General features: G+C 41.7%; 1 protein-coding gene across 4 annotated transcripts in view; it reads left to right on the top strand.

Moving 5' to 3' along the window:
- FRMD6 (FERM domain containing 6) overlaps window positions 1–27,178 on the top strand; it is an 82,169-nt gene that overhangs the window by 35,860 nt on the left and 19,131 nt on the right. For 3 of the 4 annotated variants that reach the window (XM_062205137.1, XM_062205138.1, XM_062205139.1), the window contains 6 exons: window positions 5,263–5,507; window positions 14,757–14,847; window positions 17,861–17,964; window positions 18,953–19,029; window positions 22,875–23,061; window positions 25,537–25,692. In XM_062205137.1, coding sequence (XP_062061121.1) covers window positions 5,409–5,507; window positions 14,757–14,847; window positions 17,861–17,964; window positions 18,953–19,029; window positions 22,875–23,061; window positions 25,537–25,692 — 714 coding nt within the window. In that variant the 5' untranslated portion in view covers window positions 5,263–5,408. The remainder of the gene's footprint in view (window positions 1–5,262; window positions 5,508–14,756; window positions 14,848–17,860; window positions 17,965–18,952; window positions 19,030–22,874; window positions 23,062–25,536; window positions 25,693–27,178) is intronic. The other variant, XM_062205140.1, reaches the window with a different exon arrangement.

Genomic DNA, 27,178 nt, shown 5'->3' with positions numbered 1-27,178 from the left:
CCAAATGGCTTATAAGCAAATGACCCTTTCTTTTAAAAAATTGTTACACTGCAAAGAGCATAAAGGCAAATTGAAATTGGGCTTCACTGCTTTAAAATATGAGTAACAAAATGTAGGACTCTCCAGGAACAAGTACCTGGAGTCACAAAAGTGTCCTTAAGTGGGAAGTTTAGTGATACACTGCCCTAAAAACTGAAGTTTTGAGAAGGCTGAGCTTCCAAAGTATACCGAAGCCAGAGGTTCAAGCCAGATTTCTGGCACTCATTTTACCGAAGGCATTTTGGTAGCATTTGTAGAACACATTCTATACTTTTATTCCAAAGTGGCTGTTGCTACAGTATTCATGTATTTAAATCATCTATTTAATACATTAGCGCTGTTATCTGTTGTATCTTCCCTTGAGGTTGACATGGGACTTACCCATCAGAGACTGTGTGCTCTTAGCAGTCAGGGGCAGTGCCATCATCTTAAGCTTCTTGGCAGTGATATCTTTAATTAGATGTGAATTGGTGAGTGCGAGGGGAAAGTCTTTTATGCGTTTGTATTCTGTTTTTCAGCAGTGAATATTACAATACTGTGTGTGTATCATGACCTTTGTAAGTTTGTAGTTACTGAATTAGAAGATTGGGTTCTCTGTGATGGGTTCCCCAAGGAGTTTTCTGCCTTGTTTTTGTTAGGTTATAAAGATACCATATTGATTGTTGACATATGCCTTCCTCACCTTTCTTGACTTATAGCATCCTATCATCTTTTACATTTTTTAAGGAGACAATCCCAGATGAGACTCTTCCTTTGCCTCCATTCAAAATGAAACTGTATTATGTGGGTAGGAAATTTCTGGTGTCCTCATTTTCTTTAAAATAAACTTTTAATTTTAGAATAATTTAAGATTTATGGAAAAGTTGCAAAGGTGGTATAGTTCCCATATATCCTATATGCACCCAAATTTCCCCTATTGTTAACATCTTACATGATTATGGGACTTTTGTCACAACTAATGAACCAGTACTGATACATGATCATTGAAGTGCACATTTGTATTCCATGGTAACCAAGTTTTAGAGCTTGTTTTCCACAAATTCTAAAAAATGACAGTGTTGGGTGTTCATGGGTGGCAGTTTCCTGCTTAAAGAAAACTAAATAGCTTTTTAACCAGTGGGGCTTATCAGGAAATAAGGGACTCATAATAATAAGCATTTAAACTTCAAATGGGAGAATTTCATAGCTTGACACATTTTGTTTGTAAGTTGAGTATTAATAAAGATGGCAGGATGGGTCTGTTTTCTTGTCTGGGAAACAGGTTACGGCAACGTGGCTGTCCTTCCTAGATGATCTAAGATCACTGGATATAAAAAGGTTGCTCTGGAGTAAGAAATGTGTCCTTGGAAGGCTAAGCTTAGGATAGAGAAAAAGTAGCCAGTAATGGAGGGGCTGATTTCTAGGAAGCAAATTGGTATACATTTTCTTTAATTCTTTTCTTCAGGAATCTCCAATTTAAAATCAAATTTTACACTGATGTGTTTGTTTCAGAAATATGGTTATTTTGCTATTTCTTTTTTTTTTTTTATGTGATCCCTTTGACTCTTTTTTTTTTTTTAACTTTTATTTAATGAATATAAATTTCCAGTATACAGCTTATGGATTACAATGGCTTCCCCTTCCCATAATTTCCCTCCCACCCGCAACCCTCCCCTCTCCCGCTCCCTCTCCCTTTCCATTCACATCAAGATTCATTTTCAATTCTATTTATATACAGAAGATCAATTTAGTATAAATACTTCAACAGTTTGCACCCACATAGAAACACAAAGTGAAACATACTGTTTGAGTACTAGTTATAGCATTAAATCAAAATGTACAGTACATTAAGGACAGAGATCCCACATCAGGAGCAAGCGCACAGTGGCTCCTGTTATTGACCCAACAAATTGACACTCTAGTTTATGGCGCCAGTAACCACCCTAGGCTGTCGTCATGAGTTGTCAAGGCTATGGAAGCCTTCCAAGTTCCTCGACTCTGATCATATTTTGCTATTTCAAAGGGACTTTTAATCAGCTTTAATGATGTCCTGGGTAAAGTAAAAGCTTAATCCTCTCTCTCCTTTTAGTTTACCATCCTCAAAGTAGAAAAAGCGGCATTGAAGCAGCACTGCTTCTTAGAGTTTCTGCTTACATTGAGTTTGCTTCAGTGATCTCTCCCAGTATTCTTCAATACATATTTGAGCGATGAAGTAAATAAAAATTGTACCCAAATGAAATTGGCAAATTATTTGAATGTAACACTTAAACATCTCAAACCTCAGAAGACATTTTTCCTATTAATTTTTAATTTCTAAAAAGTAGATCAGTAGCAATACCATGTTTTAACTGATTTAATTAGAAATGGAAAATTATAGTACTAACTCAACTTGAAGTATAGATTTAAATAAAAAGAGTTATTCTAGGATTAATATCATTTGAGGATTTGAATTTAAGATGCATTTAATCATAGTTTATAATTTCTTCTTAGAAAGATTTTATATAACCAAACGGTGCCCCCAGGGTTGAAATACATCAGTAAATAGTGTAAAATTTTGCCACAAAATGTACTTCTGCAAAGGTACACCTAAGAATTGTGATTTGTAGCCATAGTGGGTGTGCCTCAAGGAGAAAATATTCTGTACTCAAGTCAGACTTGTTTGAGAAATACGAAGTTGAATTTAGGAAGTTGGCTTTAGGACTTTTCAGAGACTTTAATACTTTCTGGAATTTTAAGAGGATATTTATAAGGTGCAGTACTAAACTACTGAGTAAAATTTCTCTAACAGGGATCGGCGCTGTGGCGCAGCTGGTTAACGCCCTGACCTGAAGCGCCGGTTTGAGACCTGGCTGCTCTACCTCTGATCCAGCTCTATGTTATGGCCTGGGAAAGCAGTAGAGGATGGCCCAAGTCTTTGGGCCCCTGCACCCATCTGGGAGACCCGGAAGAAGCTCTTGGCTTAGGATCAGAGCAGCTCCAGCTGTTGCTGGCCAATTGGAGGGTGAACCAGCAGATGGAAGACCTCTCGCTCTCTCTGCCTCTCCTCTGACTTTCAAATAAATAAATCTTTAAAAAAAAAGATTTCTCTTATGAATGTCTGAGTATACACACAGGTTTAACCACTTTAGGAACTTAGACTCTTGAAAGTGTTGAAGAATTTGTTCTTAGTTATACGATGATATGGTGCTATTTGCATATGTTACTTATCCCCAATTGTTTATCTTCAAGATATTTTCCCAGTGTATACTGTGTAAGTGTTAAATCCAACCCTCAACTCAGTACCTACTATTAATTAAAGGAGTAGTTTCCAAGCCTGGCTACATGTCAGAAATTCCTGACCCTTAGGTTCAGCATGAGTAAAAATGTCACCATACTCAAGGTTCTGTATTTAGTGCAAACACCCAGATGATTCTGATGAATTGAACGTTGTTTCTCCAGATGGTGCTTTGGAACTATTGATATGAAAGCATGCACTTCTTAGATGGGTGATTGATTTGGGGTGCAATTGATTTGTGGTCATAGTAGACATGGATTATTCAATCCTCCTTCCTGGGGAGGACTGTAGCACTGACCTCCAGTGACTCCATGCAGTGATATTTTGACTGTATCCTCACATGAAGCAGTTGCTAGAATGAACATTTCTCTTAGCACTTAAGATAATTGCATCCCACATTGGAGTACCTGAGTTCACATTCTGGCTCCAGCCTCCTAACTTGAGCTTCCTGCCGAAGCGGATTCTGGGAAGTAGTGGTGATGGAGATGGCTCAAGTAATTGGGTTCACAACACCCACATAGGAAACCTTGATTGATTTCCCAGCTCCTAGCTTTGGTCCCAACTATTGCAGACATTTGGAGAATGAACCAGTGAATGGTTCTCAAGTAAATTTTAAAAAGAGAAAGGAAAGCAGAACTCCTAAGGAGTAATTTGGTCACCTTAATAAGGAAATAATAATCTTATAAATATCTAAGATTACTCTTTGTTTTTATTTAGTTTTGAGTAATTTCATTGGGTTATATTTTAATTGTACTTTTAAAAGAAACACTAGATTATGTTTACTCATTGTGCCATCTAAGAACATGTTCTCTCCCCTCCTGGTGATAATGGCAACCTTAAGAATTAAGTAGGCTAAGATTCCATCACATCTGTGCCTTAATTTATGTGAGCACTGATAATAGCTTTTCTGTAAATACTGTGTATTTTCTTTTGCATCCTACAAATACAGATGGTAAGGAACAATATATACAATGATCTGTGAGACAACTGGTCTTACAATATCCCGCTTGAATAATGTTCTACTGGCATTAATATATGAAACACAACACACACTCCTTAAAAGTAGGAAATACCTGTCACTCTTCAAATTATTGTCCAACATCTTGCCAGTACAATGAGATGTGAAACAGAAGGTCTGATGGTTGAAAAGTAGAGATAAGATTTTGATTACTTGCAAACAAAATTGTATACATTAAAAATCTAAGAGAAATTTGAAAAACACATTTAATAAACCAATTAGGTATGAGAGGAATCAAACATGTATAGTTCTTTTATATACAAACAAGGTTTGATACAGTCTTTTGTTCTATTTGTGTGTGCATTGCCTGGTGAAACAATAAATAAAAAAATTAAGTTTGTGTTATCAGGTTAGAGAATGAGAGAGCAGTGCCATAACAACTGAGGGGAAGGGTGTTATAAGGAAGGCTTTAATGCTGTAGAAAGAGAAAATAGAGTGACTCCCGTGGACAGCGTTGGTGGTCTGGAGATCACTGGCTTCCTTTGGCAGAGCCGAGTTGGTAAAGTGAAGGAGGTGGTTGAAGAATGAATGTCGTGTAAAAGTCAAGAGAGAGACTAGATTTTGTTGTTGTCTGGTTTTGTCATTTTGTTTTCAGAACCCCTCATTGTCTCCCAAGTGAGACTGGACACACATCCGAAGCAGAATCTGTGTGTGTGTGTGTGTGTGTGTGAGAGAGAGAGAGAGAGCCCTGTAGACTCAAATGCAGTTACCTTGGATGGAGGAAGCACTCGTTGGCTTTGAGTTTAATTCATGAATGTGAATGAAAGTTTTCACACAGTTGTTAGCAAAGTGAAAAACAGATTTCTTGGGCTCTCATGGGTTAAACTGGGTGACCCTGGCTTGAGACCTTGTGTCATCCTTGTGTCCACGAGAGTGGTTGCACTTTACTGATCTCCCACCCTTCCCCTCACCAAACCTCACTGCCTTTGGGCATTTTTTTTTTTTTTAACAGCTATGAAACCTACGTAGTCAAGCCCTACAATGCTTCTGCTGTCGGGCGTGTGATGAGGAGGAGAGTTTGGCTTTGGAGCGCTGGGAACCTGAGGCATTGCCGAGGACTCGGAGCCCAGCCCTGACCAGTGGAGAGCCCATAACACAATGAACAAATTGAACTTCCATAACAACAGAGTCATGCAAGACCGCCGGAGTGTGTGCATTTTCCTGCCCAACGATGAATCTCTGAACATCATCATAAATGTGAGTAGATCCAGTTTGAGAAACGTTTAAACACTGTGTTCTCACCATGACCATATTCAAGTGACCACTTTGTTGAGGGTGGAATCATTACAGAATGTGGCAGAATTGGGTATTGAATGGTCTACTCAGGTATAAACATATCTTTGTCATTCAAGTGTAGCTGCCTTCAACTTTCCCTCACAGAGGATAAAATAAGAGAATTCGGGGCACTATATTAAAAAACAAACACTTGATATTTTTAAACTTTTTATTGAAGTATCTGAATATGTTTCAAATGCTTAGAGTTGAAACCCATGAAATGGCAATAATTTCTAGCTTTTAAATAGCCATATTGATTGCTTAATAGTAGTCCACATCTAGTCAGTTTCAAGACTAGGGCATAGTCTGTACATTTGCACACCTAAGTGGTTAATGCCCATTCATTAGTTAAGAGTCAACTCACTTAGTTAACCTGGACATTGAGGAATATGACACTATATGTTTTCTTAACTTTTCAAAGTTGAGTTATAATTTACATATAGCAAAGTATGGGAATATTAAGTTGCAGTTCAGTACATTTTAACTCGTGTACATAAACCCGTGTAAACATCACCCAGCTTGAGATACATGCTTTGTGGCCCCTTCTAGTCAGTAACCATTGGCTAACAACTACTCCAACCTCTATTACCATGGGAGTAGAGTAGTTTTCAGAACTTCATAAATCTGGAATTATATATTCTCTTTTCTGTTTGGCTTCTTTCACTCAACATTTGGCACATGAAATTCATTCATGCTACAGCATGTGATTAAATTTTTTTTTCATTATTCTGTGAATAAGCCCAATATATATTGATTACTGTGTGAATAAGCCTAGTTATTGATCTCCTCTTGGATACTAGAGTACTATGAATAAAACTTATAAATATTTTATATTCAAGCAAATATATATACTATTTCTGGGTTCATAACCAAGAGTGTATATGTGAATCATAGGGTTTACCTACCTATGTTTTGCCTTGGTAGACACTACCAAACAAATTTATGGTGATATCATGCCTAGCATTTTTCAGCTCTTTTCCCTATTATCAACTTCATTTTATTTCTTTCAGTTAGTAGTATTCTGATGCTTCCTTGAAATAAGTTTCTTTCCTGTATGCTACAATATTTTGAATCCAATAGCCATATAAAAGAGTACTTCTAAATGTTATACTGAATATATGTAACATTTAAATAGCATCATCAGAAAGTTTAGACAAGAAAGGAGTCTACTTATTAACATAATCATTTTGGTTATTCTGACCACACTATTTTGTGTTAACTTGATTTTTATGTATAAGAATTGTCCAGGTATCAAACCTTCCTGTTGAATGGATTTTAGTTAGCATCCCTTGTGTAAAATGGTGAGCTATTAATTTTGCAGCATTTGATTTTTAAAATCTAATAAAAACTGGCAACACTGAAATGTAGAAACTGGGGAAAAAATTAAAATAGAGTTCTATATGCATGAATATGCTGTTTGAGTTCTTTTATATAGTTCTATAAAAGATACTCCCATTAAATTTTAAAATATCCATAATGCAGGGCATACAGCATAAATATTTAGGAACCATCTCTCCTTTTCTGTCTTTGCACCCAGTGGAATGTGTGCACATGCACAAGGTACAGAACGAAACCTTGCTAGCTGCAGATAAGTGGTGAAGACTACTAAGAGGTGACTAAACTTCCAAAGAAACCAATTTGTCATAAAATCTAAGCTGAGGGAGATGATTATGGGGAGCAGGTGGGAGGGTAGCCAGTCCATTTATTCCTATAGATCTGTGACCTCAGATCTTGAATATACATCAGTTATTTTGAAGAGCTTGTTAAGTATTCAGACTGTTGAACTCCATTCATTAGAGATGCTAATGTAGTAAGTTAGGTAGGATGTAGAAATCTGTATTTAAGAGGACCCCTAACCAGGGACCATAAATATTCTAAAATATTTTTTTGAGGTTTATATATTAATTTCAAAGGCAGAGTTACAGAGAGAGAGGGAGGCACGCAGAAGTCTCCCATCCATTGGTTCATTCCCCAAATGGCCACAATGGCCAGAGCTGGTCCGTTCCAAAGCCAGGAGCCTGGGGCTTCTCCTGGTCTCCCACATGGGTGCAGGGACCCAAGCACTTGGACCATCTTCCGCCGCTTGCCCAGCCGCATTAGCAGGGAGCTGGATCCGAAGTGGAGAAACTGGGACATGAACCAGTGCCCATATGGGATGCTAGTGCCACAGGCAGAGGCTCAGCCTGCTGTGCCACAGTCTAGCCTCAACACTCTAAAATCGTAAGCCAGACAAGCATAGATCTGTATACCAGCACCACGTTGTTTAATTTTCCAGAGTCCTACTTATGGGATTGTATTTTTTGGCATCTGTCAATGCCCTGACCCTTGGGAAAATACATAATGCATGGTAAACACAGTAAATGTTAGTTGTTGTTAGTAATAATGTAATTATCAACATCGTAGTTGAGAAATGTTACAAGATTATTCTTACTTTGATGCCAAAGTTGACTAGATTGCTGACCCTGGACAGGTTTCTTAAACTCAGTTACCTTGTTCACATGTGAAAACAACTTATTTAGTACTTGTACTTGGTAAGTCCTCAATTTGTATTAGTTTACTTTCTGACTTATCTTTATGAAGAGTAATTGAGCAATGTGGTGGTAAGGAGACATTGACAGACTTCAAACACACTAACCTGAATTCACATGCCATGTCTTAATGGCTTTGGGAAAGTTAATTAAACCAGCTTCAGCCTCAGTATCTTCACCTATTAAATGGGAATATTACCTGTGTAGCAAGGAAACAGAATTCGTGGTTATCACACATTTATCTGACACAAAGGCAGTAACTGCTATTCCAGTTTCTTTGCCTAGCAGAAAAATTTTACACTTTTCAATTCTCTTCTATTAGAAAATGAGTATAATAATCTCACAAGTATACCATGGTCTGGACTGTGAAGCCATAGGTCATGTTTAAGGTTTAGAGTCACAGGGTGGTCTTAGGTTGAAATCCCTACACCATAGCTGACTTTGCAACATTGTGCACATTTCTTAGCTGCTGGTGGTGGTGGTTTTGTTTTGTTTTTTTGGCTTTGATTTTGCTTTTGTTTGTTTTGGTTTCCTCATCTATGGACTGGAGTAATCTCACAGGGACATTGAGAAAACTTAAAGATGTCACATATATGGGGATTGTTCAGTCAGTGAACCCTTAATTGAGTAGCACTCAATTTGTTTTATTTCTCGAGTTGTTTGTTCATTTGTTTAGGGCGTTCTATTCATGAAGTGAAAATGGGGAGTCTGAGCCCACTGTGGGATTTAAAATTTCTTTTTCCACGGCAGATAGACTCTTTTTTTAATTATTTTTAGATTTATTTTATTTATTTGAAAGGCAGAGTTAATGGATTGTGACAGGGAGATATCTTCCATCTGCTGGTTCACTTCCCAAATGATTGCAACAGCTGGGGCCAGACCAGGCCATAGCCAGGAGCTTCATCTGGGTCTCCCACATGGGTGCAAGGGTCCAAGTATTTGGGCCATCTTCTGCTGGCACAGTAGCAGGGAGCTGGATCAGAAGCGGGGCAGCCAGGACTTGAAACTGGTGCCCATATGGCATGCTAGCATTGCAGGTGGCAGCTTACTCCATTACACCACAATGCCCGCCCCACATACAGACTCTTTGCTTGTGCCCAGACTCTTATCTAGTGAGCACTTTTATCAAAAAGGAGCCACCTAAAGCAGATAGAGGTTACCCCGTTGCCAGAAAAACAAGTCAAAGCTGCAAGACTCCCTCTTTATACAAAATAATATCTCCTTGGGAAATAGCAGTTGATGTTTATAGAGTTTTGATATAACAAATTAGCTGTAGCAAGAACTATTTTACCAGCAGTCTCATTATTTTCTTCACTCCTAAGTATTTTTCTCAACAAAGAAAATATTGTTCCCTGACAACTATAGTTGATAGAATGTTTTCTTTTTGCATGTGGAATAAATTCATGTTTTGGTCATTCTGAATTCTACATAAGTTATACTAATAGGTATTTTAAATTATTTTGATCATTAGGCAAGTACTAAATATGAAAATGGGCATTTTTATATATGTTCATGGTAAATGTAAGAGCCATAATTTTTTTTTTGCTAAGATTTATTTATTTGAAAGGCAGAGTGACAAAGAGCAAGGGGAGAGAAAGGGGAGTCTTCCATCTGCTGGTTCACTCCCCCAAATGACCACAACAACCAGGGCTGACCCAGGCCGAAGCCAAGAGCCAGAAAATCCATTTAGGTTTCCCACACGGGTTACAAGGCCCCAGGTACTTGGGCCGTCATCCACTGCCTTCCCAAGCACATTAGCTGGAAGTTGAATTGGAAGCGGAACAGTTGGGATTTGAATCAGCACTCTGATATGGGATGCAAATGTTGCAAACAGTGGCAGCTTAACCCACTGCACCACAACACCAGCCCCCAAAGTTTCTGAGTGATGTAAGTTAAGGCCAAAAGTTACACATCTTCACCAAGACTGGAGTGAATAACTCATTTTTCCCTGGAGGATATTTTAAACATTCTTGCACAATAACAAACCATTGGCACATTCAGGATCCAGTGCTGTTTTAATTTTAAAGTTCCATATAACATGTATTTTTAAGTAAGGTTTAACTCTTTTTCTTAATGCCTCATACTATGTAGCACTTTTTAAAATTCCCATTGCTCCTGAAGATTAAAGAATTTGAGAAATTTCACAGTCAGCTAAAATATAGCTTTAAAGACTCATACTATGCAAATACAGAGAACTCGAGCTTATTTTCACAGCAGCTAAGACTTCAGAGCCACAGCCTTATTTAATTATAGTTTTTAAACAAGAATGCTGTACTTACTTGATAGCTGTTAAAGAGCTTTATCCATAGGCTCCAAATACTTGATTTAAACTAGTAGAACAGCCATCATAATTACACAGGATGCATGTAGGAAATGTGCAACATGATTTGTCCAGCAGTCACTGAATGTTAGACATAGTTTATTTTGTACACATGTAGTTTGTGGTTTGGAATTTTAACTTTTTACCCCAGGTCATTTTAAAATGTAATTGAACTAAGGATTATAGGTATTGTAGAAAATAAGACATTTTAAATCTCAAATTTGTAGTATATGAGGGTACTTTAAAAAGTTAGTAGGAAGTGCATATTCAAATTTCACTTTTCCATAAATTTTTGGAGGACCCCTTATAGAGTTCAGCTTAAGGATTTTATATGACATTTGATACTTTCTCCTCTTATTTATCGTTCTGTGTATTTAAGCTTACTTGTACAGTGAAATTATGGCAATATGGAACTCAAATTCAAGTCTTTTTAGTGAATGTTGGAAATAACATAGAACTTCTATAGCAAAGTGAGCCGAATCACTACCTGTATGCAAAGAGGGTGACAATTAGTTGTCATTGGCAGATCTATTCTTCTACTTGTATTGGTGGGTTTGCATTGATATGTTTTCCCTGTTTTATTGAATGCCACATTTATAAAATGGTTCTCAGTGAACTGGGCAGAAGTCAGTTGTCACAGAACAGAACATAGGTAAGGAGTCCGTAGGGGAAGCATTCCCACCTTTCATTTATAAAGCATTTAGTGAGTGCCTACTGTGTACCCTGAATATAAAATAAGATGCTGTTCCAGCTCCATGGAGTTCTGGTGCTTCTAAGTAGCTGAATTGGTGCTGTTCTGGTCATCAGTGTCTTTGACTGTTTCCAGTGGGTGGAGTGCTTCTGGTTAGTTGCCATTTAAGTAGCAAAAGTGGAAAAGAACAGTGAACTCATTCAAGTTGCTGCATTTAGAATTATCACCAGTTATGAATTGCTTGCCTTTTAATTTTCAGGGGATCTAGGCATATTTTTTACTTTCCTAATCTGGGTTCCATATTAAAGTATGACAAGCTGATTGCTTAGAGTTAACTAATGTAGAATTTATAATAATTTAAAGTATAATTGGCATCACTACCATTGAGAATAGGATTTGAAAACTAGTAGTACCAAGGAGAGGGGAACTGCTCCCTGTTTGTGTAGAGCTATAATGATAGACCATCATATTGTGCATAGCTTAATATCCATAAACATATTAATGCACAAATGAGTTGTGAGTTGCTGCCTGTGCCACCACTATCTAAATTACTTTCAGCTTCCTGTGATATATTTTCTACTTCTTTAAAATGAAGAAATTAAACTGGATGGTCCTTTAAATCTCAACTCTGATAAACTTTTCTAATTCTGAACTCAACAAGCAGACTCACCAGAGTACTATCTATCCCCCAGCATTTAATTAAAAATTTGAGAAAGCATTAGAACTGTATCTTTAAAAAAAAAAAAAAATTGAAAGACAGACTGGTAGCAGGGGAGAGACAGAGAGAGAGAGATGCTGGTTTACTCCCTAATTGGCCACAGCAGCTGGGGCTGGGCCACGCTGAAGCCAGGACTTGGAACTCCACCCGGGCCTCCCACTTGGGGCCCAACCACTTGGACTGTCCTCTCCTGCCTTCCCAGGTACATTAGCAGGGAGCTGGATTGGAAGTGAAGCAGCTGGGTCTCAAATTGGCGCTCCTATAGGATGCTGGTGTCACGGGTGACAGCTTAACCCCTTGTGCCATGCCAACCTCCTAACTGTATCTTTTAAAGCCTGTTTTATCATTCAGTGTATAATTTTTTAGAATAACTTACCACAGGCCAGTGTCACGGCTCACTAAGCTAATCCTCTGCCTGCAGCGCCGGCACACCGGGTTCTAGTCCCAATCGGGGCGCCAGATTCTGTCCTGGTCGCTCCTCTTCCTGTCCAGCTCTCTGCTGTGGCCCGGGAAGGCAGTGGAGGATGGCCCAAAGTCCTTGGGCCCTGCACCCACATGGGAGACCAGGATAAGCACCTGACTCTTAGCTTCGGATCAGCGCGGTGCACCGGCCGCAGCAGCCATTGGAGGGTGAACCAACGGAAAAGCTTTCTCTCTGTCTCTCTCTCTCACTGTCCACTCTGCCTGTCAAAAAAAAAAAAAAAAAGAATAACTTACCATAGATTAATTAATAGGGGTATATGATTGGATTATAGTAAGACTCAAAAAGAGGATCTAGTTCAGTTACTGAACAGATATTAGACAATAGCAGTTTATTACAATAAGTAAAAGCTAGGTAGACATTCATTATTCTGTTGTTTGAATATTTTGCTCTGACCATCAAGAGGGAAACTGTCCATGAAAAGGTACTTGCTCTGAATAGTTGTGTCTGGAAGGAAGATATAACATGGCCAAAAGGAATATGACAAATGCCAGCTTCACCAATCATCAGGGAAATGTGAACGAAAACCACAATGATATACCATCTCACACCTGTTAGCATGGCTGCTGTCCAAAAAGCAAACATTAACGACTGTTGGTAAGGACTGAAGAAAAGGGAGCCCTAGTACACTGTTGGTAGAGATATAAATTAGTATAGTCATTATCGAACACAGTCTGGAGCCTCCTCAAAAACTTGAAAATGAAAATGCTGTGTGGCATAGCAGTCCTACTCATGGGTATATATCTAAAAAAAGCTAAATCATTGTGCTGAAGTGATATCTGTACTCATATGTTCATTGCAGCATTGGTCATATAGTCCACATGAGCTCATAAAGAAAATGTGCTGTATATTTAATACAGTGAAATTCTATGCAGCCTTCAAAAAAAGAAGGAAATCCTGTCATTTTCAGCAACATGTATGAGCCTATTGGACATTAAGTAAAATAAGCCAGGCACAGAAAGAAAAATTCCACATGATCTCATATTTGAAATCCAAAGGAGTCCAACTCAGAGGCAAAGAATGTAGTGAGTTGTTAACAGAGGCCAGGGGGTATAAGAACTGGGGAGATGCTGCTCAAAGAATACAAAATTTCAGAGGACTAAGTTCAGGTAATCTGTTGTGCAAGGTGGTGACTGTAATTAACGACAGTGTGGTATATGTATGCTTGAAAGTTGCTAAGAGAGGGACCAGGCTGTGGAGTAGTAAGTTAAGCCTCTGCCCATGGTGCCATAATCCCACATGAACACTGGTTCATGTCCTGGCTGCTCCTCTTCAAAATCCGGCTCTCTGCTATTGCCTGGGAAAGCAATGGAGGATGGCCCAAGTGTTTGGGCCCTGTACTCACATGAGAGACCCTGAGGAAGCTTCTGCTTGGCTCCTAGCTTTGGATTGGCCCAGCTCCAGCTGTTGCAGCCATTTGGGAAGTGAACCAGTGGATGGAAGACCCTTCTCTCTCTTCTCTCTTCTTCTTCTCTCTCTCTTCTCTCTCTCTCTCTCTCCTCTCTCTCTCTCTTCTCTCTGTCTCTGTAACTCTGCCTCTCAAATCTTTAAAAAATAAAATAAATAAATCTTTAAAAAAAAGTTAAGAGAATGTTTTATGTACTCTTCCCCCCCACACAAAAATATATGTATGAGGTTACGTATGTTAGTAGCTCAGTTTAGTCACTTCACAACGTGTTTGTGTATAAGTTTGTTGTTTACCATGAATACATACAATTCTTATTTGCTAGGTAAAAACATAGAAATGTATTTAGTTATTTAAGATTTATTTATTTATCTTGAAAGAGCTACAGAGAGAGAGGGAGAGACAGAGAGATAGCTTTTATCCACTGCTTCGTTTCCCAGATGTCCACAACAGCCAGCTGTCGTCCAGGCCAAAGCCAGGAGCTGCCAGGAGTTTCATCCAGTCTCCCATCTGGGTGTCAAGGGCCCAAATACTTGAGCCATTCTCTGCTGCTTTTCCAGCTCATTAACAGGGATCTGGATCAAAAGTGGAGCAGCTGGGACACAAGCCAGCACCCATATTTGTGATGCCAGGCTTAACTTGCTAAGCCTCAACACTGGCCCCATGAAATACAGAAATTTAAAGAAAGAAAAGATACTTGCCAAATGAATGGTTTTGGTAACTTAAGGTGGTTCTTCTGGGTGACTTCAGAAGTGCTTGTTTATCATGCAGCATAGTTTGAAAGCCTTGTCCACCATATGATTTATGATTCTTGTGCAAGATTGAGTCGGTCCTTCATCACCATGTTGTAAAAATTGGGATTGTGCTAGTTGTTATTGAAACACAGCCACGGATTAAAGTGATTTCCAGAAACCAATGACTGTTTTGCCAGAGTCGCTGTGGCTTCCAAGGCGTGTGTATACAGTGTGTTAGTGTGTGTGTGGACTCAGTTGAATTGTTATCTCCGTTTGTGCTTTGTTCCCTCACAGGTTAAAATTCTGTGCCATCAGTTGCTGGTCCAGGTGTGTGACCTGCTCAGACTGAAGGACTGTCACCTCTTTGGACTCAGTGTCATACAGAGTAAGTCATGGTTCCATTCCTGGGGGGGTTAGCCAGCTGTCCTTGAGGAAGTAACATGTCACCAGGAATATTGTTAGAAAACTGTGATGGTCAGAATATCTGTACAGTTTTCTTCAGTTTTAATCTAACATGATTTTTTAAAATCTTAACCACTGTATATTTCTTATAAGATTTAGGTTTTTAGGTCGGATATTTACTATAGTTTGGACTTGAAAATTGGATCTTCATTAGGAATCTAGATTTCATGTTTTTTCATTTTTCTGTTTTAATGAACAAAGCCTGGTTTTTATTTCCTTACATTCAAGGACTAGCTGGAGCTAGTAGTCATGTACAATTTATACATTAAAAAGAAATATGAGCATAGTAAAACTCACTTTCCTTTTTAGATTCTCTTACTATTGACTATATAGCATAACAAGGGGTTCTAATTATTAATTTTATTTTCTGTTTTCTCTTTTACCCTTTTTCTGTTTCCGGTTTTGACTGTATCACTTGGAAACAATAGGGTCAGTTTCTGCCATATTCTTTATGTGGAGAAAAGTTTTAAGTGTAGGACTCCACAGAAACTTTTTTTCTCCTCTAATATCTAGTAAGATTTAAAAACCCAGGACTTAAGCACAACCTTTACTTATAAGCTTTTTTCTTTAAAAGTGGACTTTAAATTTTCTCTGGTCTCCTAAGCTCATTTTGCCAAAGAAACTTTTTTTGTGAAATGTCTTTAATTATACTTTGTACTTACTTGTGGTTTATTTTCTGCTACTGGAATTGGTTTGCATTTAAAGGCTTGAGAGATCTTGAGAACGTCATTGATACTGTAAAATGCTCACATCTGCCAAGCTGGAAGGTGGTGAACAAGGCCTCGTCTCCAAAATGTGAGCCGCTGGCAGTGGCCTTGCTAGGAGTGGCTGAGGAATGTGGAGCAGGGAGCGCATGGGCACCCTAGCAATGGCCATTTGCTCCTCTCAGGCTGCTGTGGTGTAATACGTACACAAAGGCTTGTGGGCGCCACACACCGCAGTCTCCTCTCCAGGAGGGTCGGGAGCAGTAAGAGGCCTTTTAGATGTCTTCTACTCAAAGTTCACTCCTACTACAAATACGGCCGGGATGGTGATCTCTGTCATCCAAGGAGCAAGGCTAAGAAAACCGGTTCATAGATGTTTAGGTTTCAAAGGAGAGTTTTAAAGATGAACTTCCGCAGGAGAGAGCGTAGAACAGTGAAAACATCAGATACAGCATGTGCTGACCTGGTGCTAATTCTGGTTCTACCACTGCCTAGCAGGGCGGCTGTAGACGCCCCAGCGCGCCTTCTCTCCCTGTCAGTGTGTTCACACGCCAGATGGAATCTGCTCAGACTGGCAGGCTGTGCAGATACAGTGGTTGCCTAAAGATGTCTGTGTGCTGCCGCAGTGAGCAGTCCCACTTCTGTGCAGGATGTTGTTGCTCCTGACAGGAGCTGAAGCCACACGCAAATGAGGTGCGACAGCAGGGTTGTCTGGTCACGTCCATTCCACGTTTAGTCAGCAACTGACAAGTGGTCGCTACCACTTGGTAACTGGATTTCAGTAGCATCTCCTTGTTGGTCTCTGGGACCTCTTGCTTCTCCATTTCATTCAAATGAATCGACTCCCTGTGCCATTTATAGACTCAGAGCACTTCACTCTTCCTGTTGTGTCGTGGCGCTCTTCCAGTTGGACGCCCGTGTTCAGCCAGCAGTCCAGTGCAGCCGAGTGTTTATCCTTGCAGCTGTCAGAGAGACACATCCTGTCCAGAATGAACGTTTTGACGTAGAGCTCTCCATGAGGATGTCCCCTTGGTGATAGAAAAAAGGACTTAGTTTTAATTAAAAACAAACAAAAAGGTGCTAAAACTTTGTATTCAGTTGGAATATTGAAGGTTTTCTCTTATGAAGTATGACTGTCCGAAAAGATTCTCTTTGGAAAATCTGGATATTTTTGGTTTTTACCAAATTGTTGTCCCTTAGGTTACTTTGACGTAGGTTTTCAACTTTTGTTTTCTGTTGACTTTATTTACATCATCCCCTTAAGGCAATATTTTCCTGTGCATGCTTGTTTTCGTCAGCTGCATCCCGAAGGCAGCATGAGTGTGGTGTTTGCTCGTTTTGTCCCGTTGTGTTTTTTTTTTTTTTTTTTTAATTTTTGACAGGCAGAGTGGACAGAGAGAGAGAGACAGAGAGAAAGGTCTTCCTTTTGCCGTTGGTTCACCCTCCAATGGCCGCCGCGGTAGCGCGCTGCGGCCTGCGCACCGCGCTGATCCGATGGCAGGAGCCAGGTGCTTCTCCTGGTCTCCCATGGGGTGCAGGGCCCAAGCACTTGGGCCATCCTCCACTGCACTCCCTGGCCACAGCAGAGAGCTGGCCTGGAAGAGGGGCAACCGGGATAGGATCGGTGCCCCGACCGGGACTAGAACCCGGTGTGCCGGCGCCGCAAGGCGGAGGATTAGCCTAGTGAGCCGCGGCGCCGGCTCCGTTGTGTTTTGATGTGGGGAACACAGAGGCGGAGGAGGACTGCTTCACAGAGCTTCTCAGGCTCCTCCTGCGGAGATGGCTGTGCTCACCAGTGTTCTGACGCCTCACGCAGCACTGGCCGTGGCGTTCTGCCCTGTTTCCAGTGTTCTGCAGCTGCGGGAACAGTCGGCTCTGAGCTAACAGAAGCCCGTTTCTCTCAGACTAAATAACACCCATACTATTGAACATTGGACTCCAGGGACCTTAGAAAAGGCAGGACTGGAAACCATCCTTTTTTCTAAACATGTCGTGTTTTAATGAGTATATCTACTTTGTGTTGCAAAAGCAAAGTGATTCATAAAGGATTTCATTCATGGCTAACCCACAGGAATGTTCATCTTTTTTTGTTGAGTTCTCCTGATAGTATGTAAATTCAGAGTAAGCTCACATATCTTGAGGCTTTAAAAAAAATTTGTTTCTTCATATATTCTTTTTAAAAAAAGATCTGTCCTTTCTTTAGCATTGTTTCCTTTGTTTTCCAATGTGCAGATAATGAACATGTGTACATGGAACTGTCACAGAAGCTTTATAAGTATTGTCCGAAAGAGTGGAAGAAAGAGGCCAGCAAGGTACGACAATACGAAGTCACTTGGGTGAGATGACATTTATGAGCAAAATTATTTTGATTGTTAAAAAAATGCTTATTTTAGCTGCTATGCATTAGAAAAAGTCTTAATACTTTATACAGTAGAAATTAGGAAAGGGAACTGAATTATTCTAAAATGCCACATTCATCTGCTATAAATAGCTTATGGCTTACAGATTCTTGATGGCTGAAGAAATAATGCTGGATAGTAACTTTTTAATAATTTAGAAATCATGATTTAAAGTGAAAAGCATGCAAAAATCATTTGCTCGTCTCCTGTGGCTATGTTTGTTGTCAAAACTGAAGTTCTAAAAGTTAGTAATTTCTAAATCGACTTGTACTACACTGGCGTTTGCTATTTGTTATTTTATTGTAGTGGTGCCTTTATCTAGTGAACATCGGTTGCATTCATGTGGAAGAGTAGTCACAGGAAATTTACCTAGTGTTGTCAGGATTACCCTAGTAAGTAAGGAATAAAACCCCAGCATCTAATCCTAGATCCTCCAATTTGTGTTTAAGAATTCTTGGAATAAATGGGAAGGCTACTTCAAAGGCAACTACAAAGTAGGGAACATGAATGTCTAAATAAACAAGCAACATTTTAGAATTCGGTCTGTGGAATGTCAGAGCAACAAGAGAACATTTGTAATAAGGAGCAAATGGTCACCACAGGGGACAGAGCTGAGCTGGGAGCTGGTGCTCGCTAGAAATCTCCGTGACATTTATTTTTATCTTCCCTTATGTTGTCGTTGGCATTGCTGTGAATGAGAATCCAAGCCAGACAGCGCTGTCTTGCCGGTAACATCCTGGTTCTACAGGAACCAGGTGTCCATGTAGGACAATTGCCTGCCCACTATAAGTTTGCTCACTACATGTAGATAAAGTGTTTCAGTGTTTTTAAGGATGTCCTACAAAAAATGGCATTTTGCTTGCTTTTGAAGCCTATTTTGGAAGGAATTAAAGTCCCTTGGTTTGTATGTGTGTCTTTGTTTCAGGGTATTGACCAGTTTGGGCCTCCTATGATTATACACTTCCGTGTACAGTATTACGTGGAAAACGGCAGATTGATCAGGTACGGGGCGAGGAGAAATCCTAAGCCTTTGCTTCCCCATAGCACTTTTCTAGCATTCCCAGTCAGTCACTTCCATTTATTGTCTTCCTCTGTTAGCATATAGACTCTAGAACAGGTGTGGTTTTTTTCTGCTAATCTTTTTGCGTGCACTTGTGTCCTCAGCCCTTCATGCAAAGGTGTAAGATCCCGGATATTTGTTGAATGAATGAAAGATGTTGTGACTGTTGATGGGAATGTTAACAGTTTCATTGACACATATTTTCTGTACTCCATCTTCTTCATGAAACAAATAAGCCACCAAAAAAGTTATTTCTTTCAAGAAGGAGCTAATGTTTTTATGAAGAGTAGAGGGATGAGTTCAAGAATTACTTTGTTTTCTCAGGATGGCATGGAACCCGGCAGGTGCACAGGTGTTTATAGAGCCTTGTTTTTTCTCATTGGGTGGTTTTTTATTCTTCTCAATAGCTTTAGCTAAGATTAAGTAGAGCGGCCCTGTCCTGTGGGAATCTTAGATGCAGTTTGATAAGAGCAAGGAGTTGCTTTTTCTGAAGATGGGCACATGCATAATACAGCCCTCACGACACAGATTCAGAACTCGCCATTTCAAAAGTCCATTCAGTCATTTGCATAGGAGAAGTTGGTGCTGGAGAACTTTCCTAGGTGATCTTCTTGGCTCATAGAAAATAGCTAGAAGTGTAAAACTGTTTAAGATTTACTTATTTATTTGAAAATCCGAGTTAGAGAGGGACACACACACAAACACACACACACACAGAGGGAGGAACAGAGAGAAAGAGAGAGATCTTCTAACTGCTGTTTCACTCTCCAAATGGCTCCAGTAGCCAGGGTGAGGCCAGGCACAAACACAGGGACCATCTTACCTGCTTTCTCAGGCCATTAGCAGGAAGCTGGATCGGCATTGCAGCAGCTGGGACACGAACCAGCACCCATATGGGATGCTGGCATCACAGGCAGCAGCTTTATCAGCTATGTCACAGCGCCCGCCTCTGTGTCTCTTACTTTTTTTTTTTTTTAAGATTTATTTTTTATTTATTTGAAAGCATTACAGAGGAACATAGAGACAGAGAAAGGGAGGTATAGACACAGATAGAGAGAGGTCTTCCATCCACTGGTTTACTCCCTAAATAGCTGTAATGGCCAGAGCTGAACCCATCTAAAGCCATGAGCCAGGAGCGTCGTCTTTTTTGTTTTTAAACTTTGAGAAACCCTGTGTGATAGAGGGTTTGGCTAATGAGTTACATGTAAAATTAAAGATATTTATATTGTTGTATTGCAAATTAAAAAGTATTAGCCTACAAAGAATTTTTTAGGGGCCAGCGTTGTGGCAGAGCGAGTGAAGCCATTGCTTCCAACACGAGCATCCCATATCAGAATTAGCTGGTTCAAAGCCGGGCCGCTCCGCTTTGGATCCAGCTTCCTGCTAAGGTGCCTGAGAAGGCAGCAGCAGACCACCCAAGTGCTTGGGCTCTTGCCACCCAGGTGGAAGACCAGGATGGAGTTCCCGGCTCCTGGCTTCAGCCTAACCCCGCCCTGGCCATTGTGGGCATTTGGGGAGTGAACCAACAGATGGAAGATCTCTTTTTTTCTCTGCCTCTTCCTCTTCTGTCACTCTGTCTTTCAAATAAATAAATACATAAATCTTCTTTTAAAAATGAATGGTTTTTTAAGATTTATTTATTTGAGAGGTAGAGTTACAGAGAGGGAGAATACAGAGAGAGATGTCTTCCATCTGCTGGTTCACTCCCCCAAATGGCTGCAACAGCTGGAGTGGGCTGACCTGAAGCCAGGAGCCAAGAAGAGCCTCTTCTGGGTCTCCTGCATGGGTCCAGAGGCCCAAGCACTTGGTCCATCTCCACTGCTTTCCTAGGCTGTTAGCAGGGAGCTGGATTGGAAGTGGAGTAGCCAGGACATGAGCCTGCATCCACATGGGATGCCAGCATCGCAGGCAGAGGCTTAACCTACTATGCCACAGTGCAACCAGTTTATATAAATTTCACCCAGTTTACCTGGGAAGGGTGGAATGCCATGGAAATAAGAAAAACTATATTATTTAGCCACTAATTAATCCCAATGGGGATAAAAATGTTTAATTCATCCCCCTTCTTCTGCCTTTTCTCCCCAGGGTTGAGCCAGGACAAACAATGTGTGATCAGCATTATTAAAAGATACGTTCTGAAAAGTACTCTGTTCCTAGGGGGAGCCGAGAATTACATTAATGCTTTATATTTAAGCACTTCATACTTAAACATGGTCTTGGTACAAATATATATATGTAGACAGGCAACCTGAAATAATGAGGCAAATAAGCCCATTGAAATGCACACTCACACTTGTTTTTCTTCAGTTTTAGTCTGATCACAAAAGCATCCTCTTTGGTGCTTGGACATGTTTTTCCCCAGTCAGCATTTCACCCAACATGTTTAGTGGGGATTGTATTTATGAGCTCAGTGGATTGTAAATGAGTCCACTGTTAGTATTCTTTTTTTTTCTTTTTTAATGATTTATTTATTTATTTGAAAGTCAGAGGTACAGATAAATAGAGGAAGGGAGGGAGAGAGAGAGAGAGATCGAGATTGAGATCTTAGAGATCTTTCATCTGATAGTTCACTCCCCAGATGGCTACAATGACAAGGGCTGGGCCAGTCCAAAACCAAGACCTAGTAGCCTCTTCTGGGTCTCCCACATGGATACAGGGGCCAGGCACTTGGGCCATCATCTGCTGCTTTCCCAGGCATATTATCAGGGAGCTGGATTGAAAGAGAAGCAACTAGGACTCAAACTGGGCCCCATATGGGATGCCAGCATAGCAGGTGGCTCCTTTACCCACTACGCCACAGCTCCGGCCCCAGTATTTCCTTTTGTGGAGACTATCATGATTGTCATGACATGTGCCTGTAAAATCATACCCAGAAAGTTACATCCATCCACTTAATAAAACATGAGAAGCAAATTTAAGGAAAGCTGTTCAGTTCGATATTTCTTAAGGAAATAAAGTGAACACGATAGGCAAGCATTTCACATATCTTTTTCTTTCTTTATTTGAAAAGCACAACTAGAGAGAGAGAGAGAGAGAGAGAGAGAGAGAGAGCGAGCTTCCATCCACTGGCTCACTCCCCAAATGGCCACAATGGCCAGGGCTGGGCCAGACTGAAGCCAGGAGCTTCTTCCAGGTCTACCACATGGATGCAAGGATTTGGGCCATCTTTCACTTCTTTCCTAGGGACATTAGAAGGGAGCGCAATCAGACGTGGAGCAGCCGGGACTTGAACCAGCGCCAGCCCTGGGCATCTTTTTCTAGACAGACATATAGAAAGATTTTTCAAAAAGCCAGAGTATTGTACCATAGTTAGCTAAAAAAACAAATCAAAGCAAAAAAGACCAAAACATCAAAGCTAAGACTGCCCCTCAGACTTGTCCTTATTTGTCATGTCTGTAGCATTGTTGCAGCAAATTTATTTTAATACGGCCAGCAGATGCCAAGGCTTCTATTCTGATGCGTATTCAGTGAAATAATTACCAGACTGGAGTGGGATGAATCAGGCCTTTTTTGTCTTCTCTGAATGAATCAAATGTTACGAGCCTTGGGCAATGTTATTGTTGCTGTCTGGTGGCGTGGGTTGGAGTTCTGAGGCCTGTGACCTCAGTAAGGCAAAGGCAGTCATCAGGTACACAAGGAGAAGCAAGGACAGCCCCCTTCCGTGGAGGTGGGAGGGAAGAACAGAGACAGGGCTCTGTCACAGGATGGAGAGCAGGGCTGGGGTTCTGTTTACGTGCCACTGGATTGTTTCATCAAAATGTGCGTTCTGTTTTCTTTTCTTTTCCAGTGACAGAGCCGCAAGATACTATTATTACTGGCACCTGAGAAAACAAGTGCTGCACTCCCAGTGCGTGCTCCGTGAGGAGGCCTACTTCCTGCTGGCAGCCTTTGCCCTGCAGGCGGATCTTGGGAACTTCAAAAGGAATAAGCACTATGGAAAATACTTTGAGCCAGAGGCTTACTTCCCAGCATGGGTAAGTACTGTTTTAAGTCCTAACACATGTTCTCTAGAACAGGTCTGGCTCATGGCGCTGCTGCCAGAGGGGGTGTGCAGAGGTCCTGGGGCCAGTGAAGCACTCTGTGACACCCAGGTAGATGCTGAACAGCGGAGAGCTCCATGACAGGGTGCTGGACACACTCAGTCTGCTCGCTGCCTGGGGGAAAGAAGATGCAGCCCATCCGAGGTGTGGCCTGGGGCCGGAACTTGCCAGCTTCCCTTAGGCTGTCCCAACTCCTGTTAGAGCAGTGTTTCCTGCCTGTGAAGAGAGTAGAGCGTCACCCCCCTGAGGGTGAGACCATTCACGGAGTTCTCTGTGCTGGGAAGACAAGCACTAGCCGACCTCTTGCTCTTCCCTTGAGAAGAGGAGCCCCCACTGACGCCAGCAGGAAAGTGTTTGTTCTTCCAACATGCAGGGGCTCACGTACACCTGCTCCACCCTGGCCCGTCCGTTTGTCTTCCCACCCATCCTGCAGTCCCTGCCATGTCTGAGCCTCTCCCCGGTGAGCTCCTCCGCAGAACGAACTGAAACGGCTGCTGCTTACGCACGCGTCCTCCAGAGAGCAGCTTGCAACACGCCATATGTTGGGTTGTTAAAGCTGCTTCCCACGTGCATCCTTTAAGCTCCTTCTACCTGCCACCTTTTCCCACCAGTGGCCTTGATACTGTCAGTCTAGTGGGCAATGTTCACTCCTTTTTCTGAGTCCCAGTGGTGCACTGGACCCCTTATCACGTAGGTCTTGGAAGATCTCACCTAAATTAATGCTTTTAACTATCACCTAGATGCTGCCAACTCCCAAATTCGGTTCTCCTCCCTCTATGAGGTAGCTGTTTATTCTGTAGGCAGCACAAACTCAGAAAGTACTCAATCAAATTCTTCTTCCCGCCTGCATTCTGTTTATTCCTTCTTAATCTCAGCAGGCGGCACTGCCGTGCACCAGTTACCCACAAACTTGAGAGTCAGAGGGAACTCTCCCTTATCACCATTCCTTCTCCCTGCCCCATGCAGGCAGCCATAATGCCCTCGATCTTAGACACTTGTGTACCTGCCACCTAGCTTGAGAAATAAAATTCTCATGCTTTTCTTCGTGTCCATTGCACCCACCAATCCCACGTCCCAGTTCTGAGCAACATGTACGGTGCTGTTGTGGAGGCTCTGCCTGCCCACGCTTGCCCATGAGAAGACTGTGAAGCAAAACCCGGGCTTCCGAGAATGACCTACAACTCTTGCCCCCATAAACTCAGTGTTTCCTAGGCCGTCCTGAAGGACGGGCATAAACGGACGCTCTTCTGCTTCACTGGCATTTCACGTGCAGGTGCTCCATAAGGTTCTGTTGCCCAGCCTGCAGAGCTGCACTGGGAGAAGAGAAGCCACAGAATGTGTCAGGTGCAGGAATGCTGTCCACAGCACCGTTTGCATCTCTCGTGGCCCTTGGAGATACTCCTCAAACCTTGGTGTTGTGAGTCCGAGTACCCAGTTAGTGTGCCATGGGGCAGAGATCCTACTTCTTCCAGCCCGACAGCACCTAAGGCCATCCACTTCGCTAATCTTAAAAATACCATTTTCTCTGAGGTTCTTTGGACCAATGAAAGATGGACAAGTACTGATTTAGATGATTTCTATGTAAAAATCTAGACATAACAACATGTAACTTGATTTTTCAGCAAAACCGGATAATTGAGCAATAATTTGTCATATTTCACTGTGTTAAATCCTCACTAGGAAGAAACAGAATATCAGTATTTTAAAAAATATTTTAAATTAAAGATTGTACTTTATAGTAGAATTCTTTCCATACTTTATAATCTTCAACATAAAGCTGCTGGATACTACATGTGTTTGACATCTGAAAGATCAAACTGTCCAGTGAAGAGTGTAAGCCGTTGTGAACCAGAGTGGAGTGTTGAAATCAAATTGTTTCAAAGTACTCAAATAGAGTGTCCTTGTCATTCTCTTATGTCAGAAACAAAAATGTCTCAGAGTCTCCTACCTTCTCTGGAGTAACATTAGAACCTCCCTCTGTGTGGCCGTAAATTTGAGAAAAGGCAGATCCGGAACCTAGAGGTTTGCTGACAGTAGAAGTTTTCATGGAACCATTACTCTTGCAAGTATCATCACTGATGTGCGCAAAACTCCGCATGTTTGCATGGAGCACTTTCCTGTGGCTCTAAAGCCAAGAGCACTCATTTTTTCCAGTGCTTGTGAATAGTCTTCCTCGATACGGATGGAGCCGTACAACTAGGCTGGCTTTTAGTTTCTAGTATTACTGCTTCAGCGTTGTCATAACATAACACGTGATGGAAACACAGTAACAGCGGGAATCTTCTAATGGAAACCAGCCAGTGTCCGTGGCCTATTTTAGATTCTCCTCCTTTCACCATTTCCGGGGTGAGGGGAGTGCTTACCTCCTTCCAGCAGATGTTGCATTGCACACCCCTTGGTTCCCAACAGGTTGTTTCCAAGAGGGGGAAGGACTACATCCTGAAGCACATTCCAAACATGCACAAAGATCAGTTTGCACTGACAGCTTCCGAGGCACATCTGAAATACATCAAAGAGGCCGTCCGGCTGGATGATGTCGCTGTCCATTACTACAGGTTGTACAAGGTACGGCCCTGCCACTCCGTAGCATGGTGTCACCATGGGGCGGGGGTTCAGTTCTGCGGGAAACCGCTCCTTCCTTCTGTTTTTAGCTACCATTTGTAGTCGTGGTCAGTCTTGGAGGCAGTGAGGCTTTGCCCCGGCCTGGAAGCAGGGTGGAACGTCTGTCAGTGGTTCTAACAGGGAAGTCACAGATGGCTGCACAGTGTAACTCTGGCTGTTCAATGATTGTGGAGGCCTTTTTCTCCTCCCCAGATCTGCTTTTCTGCTTCAAGGTGGGGAGTGAAGGTTAACATTTGTGACTGGTTTGATAATGATGCTTAATAGTGCTCAAAGTGAAGCCATACCTGCACTGCATCCATTGATTACAAGGTCATCGCCACAACCACCAGTGTTTCTGAAGTCTGTGTTTATTGGGGACCCTTTATTGTTGTATTCTAATCCTCACAGTGCTATAAGGAAGGGACTGTAGTCTTGGTGTTACGGACTAGGGAACTAAGGGTTATGGGGATTAGTAAGTAGCTCACCTGAGGTTGTTAGCCTAAATGGCAGATCCATTCAGTTATGGCCTCTGGATAGCAAAGCTCCCATGCTTAAGCCACTGCACTCCACTCTCTGAAGGTCATGGCTTCCTCTGCTGTGTGTCTCCAGCCTCATTTTCTTGTCCTGGAGCAGGGTCACACACCCGAGAACAGCTGGGGCCCTTGCCGGCAGTTGCTCACGCTGCTCTTGAGCTTGTCTTCTCGTCCCCCACCCCCCTGCCCCTCCCTGAGACACAAGTGCCCTTTCATCGGTGGGAACTCCTGAAGGAGGTTCTCAAACCAGATGGGAAGAAGTGCCCAGGATCAGCGAACATGGGCTGATCCCAGCAGGGCTTCTCACCGTGTGACCTTGAGCCAGTGATTGCACCTCTGTGCTTCTGTTTGCCCGTGGTTAGATGGGAACAGTAACATACCCACATCTGCAGGTGCATGTGACTAAAGGAATTCTTGGGTAAAGAGTGCTTCAAACAGCGCTCGGTGCAATGAAGCCTGATGCTCAGCCTGCAGCTGGTGAACGTTACTGTTAGTCTGTGTTGTTCTTTGAGGTAAGATTAGGCTGACCAGACCAGGGGAGGCTCAGGTGGGTCTGTGGACACCTGGGCAGTCTTCCCAGACAGTTCTGGAAACTTGATAAGGAGCCAGTGCATGTGTTTTCTCTTTTTCATGCCCAAGAGATGCACTGCGCCTGCTCCCTCATCCTCGAGAGGCATTCGTTCTTCTTTGGCTCAATTCCTAAAGGACTGATTCGGGTTTTTTCCCTTAAGAGATTTCATTTGTAGCATCTCACTTTACATGAGAAAAAGCAAATATGTGAGATTTTTGACAATCAGTTTATTAGAAATATGAAGAATAGGCCGGCGCCGTGGCTCAACAGGCTAATCCTCCGCCTTGCGGCGCCGGCACACCGGGTTCTAGTCCCGGTCGGGGCACCGATCCTGTCCCGGTTGCCC

The sequence above is a fragment of the Lepus europaeus genome, chromosome 11 (genome assembly GCF_033115175.1).
Source record: "Lepus europaeus isolate LE1 chromosome 11, mLepTim1.pri, whole genome shotgun sequence".
In the NCBI taxonomy this organism is placed as follows: Eukaryota; Metazoa; Chordata; class Mammalia; order Lagomorpha; family Leporidae; genus Lepus; species Lepus europaeus.
The sequence above is the reverse complement of the archived record's forward strand: the minus strand, read 5'-3'. Positions and strand labels throughout refer to the sequence as shown.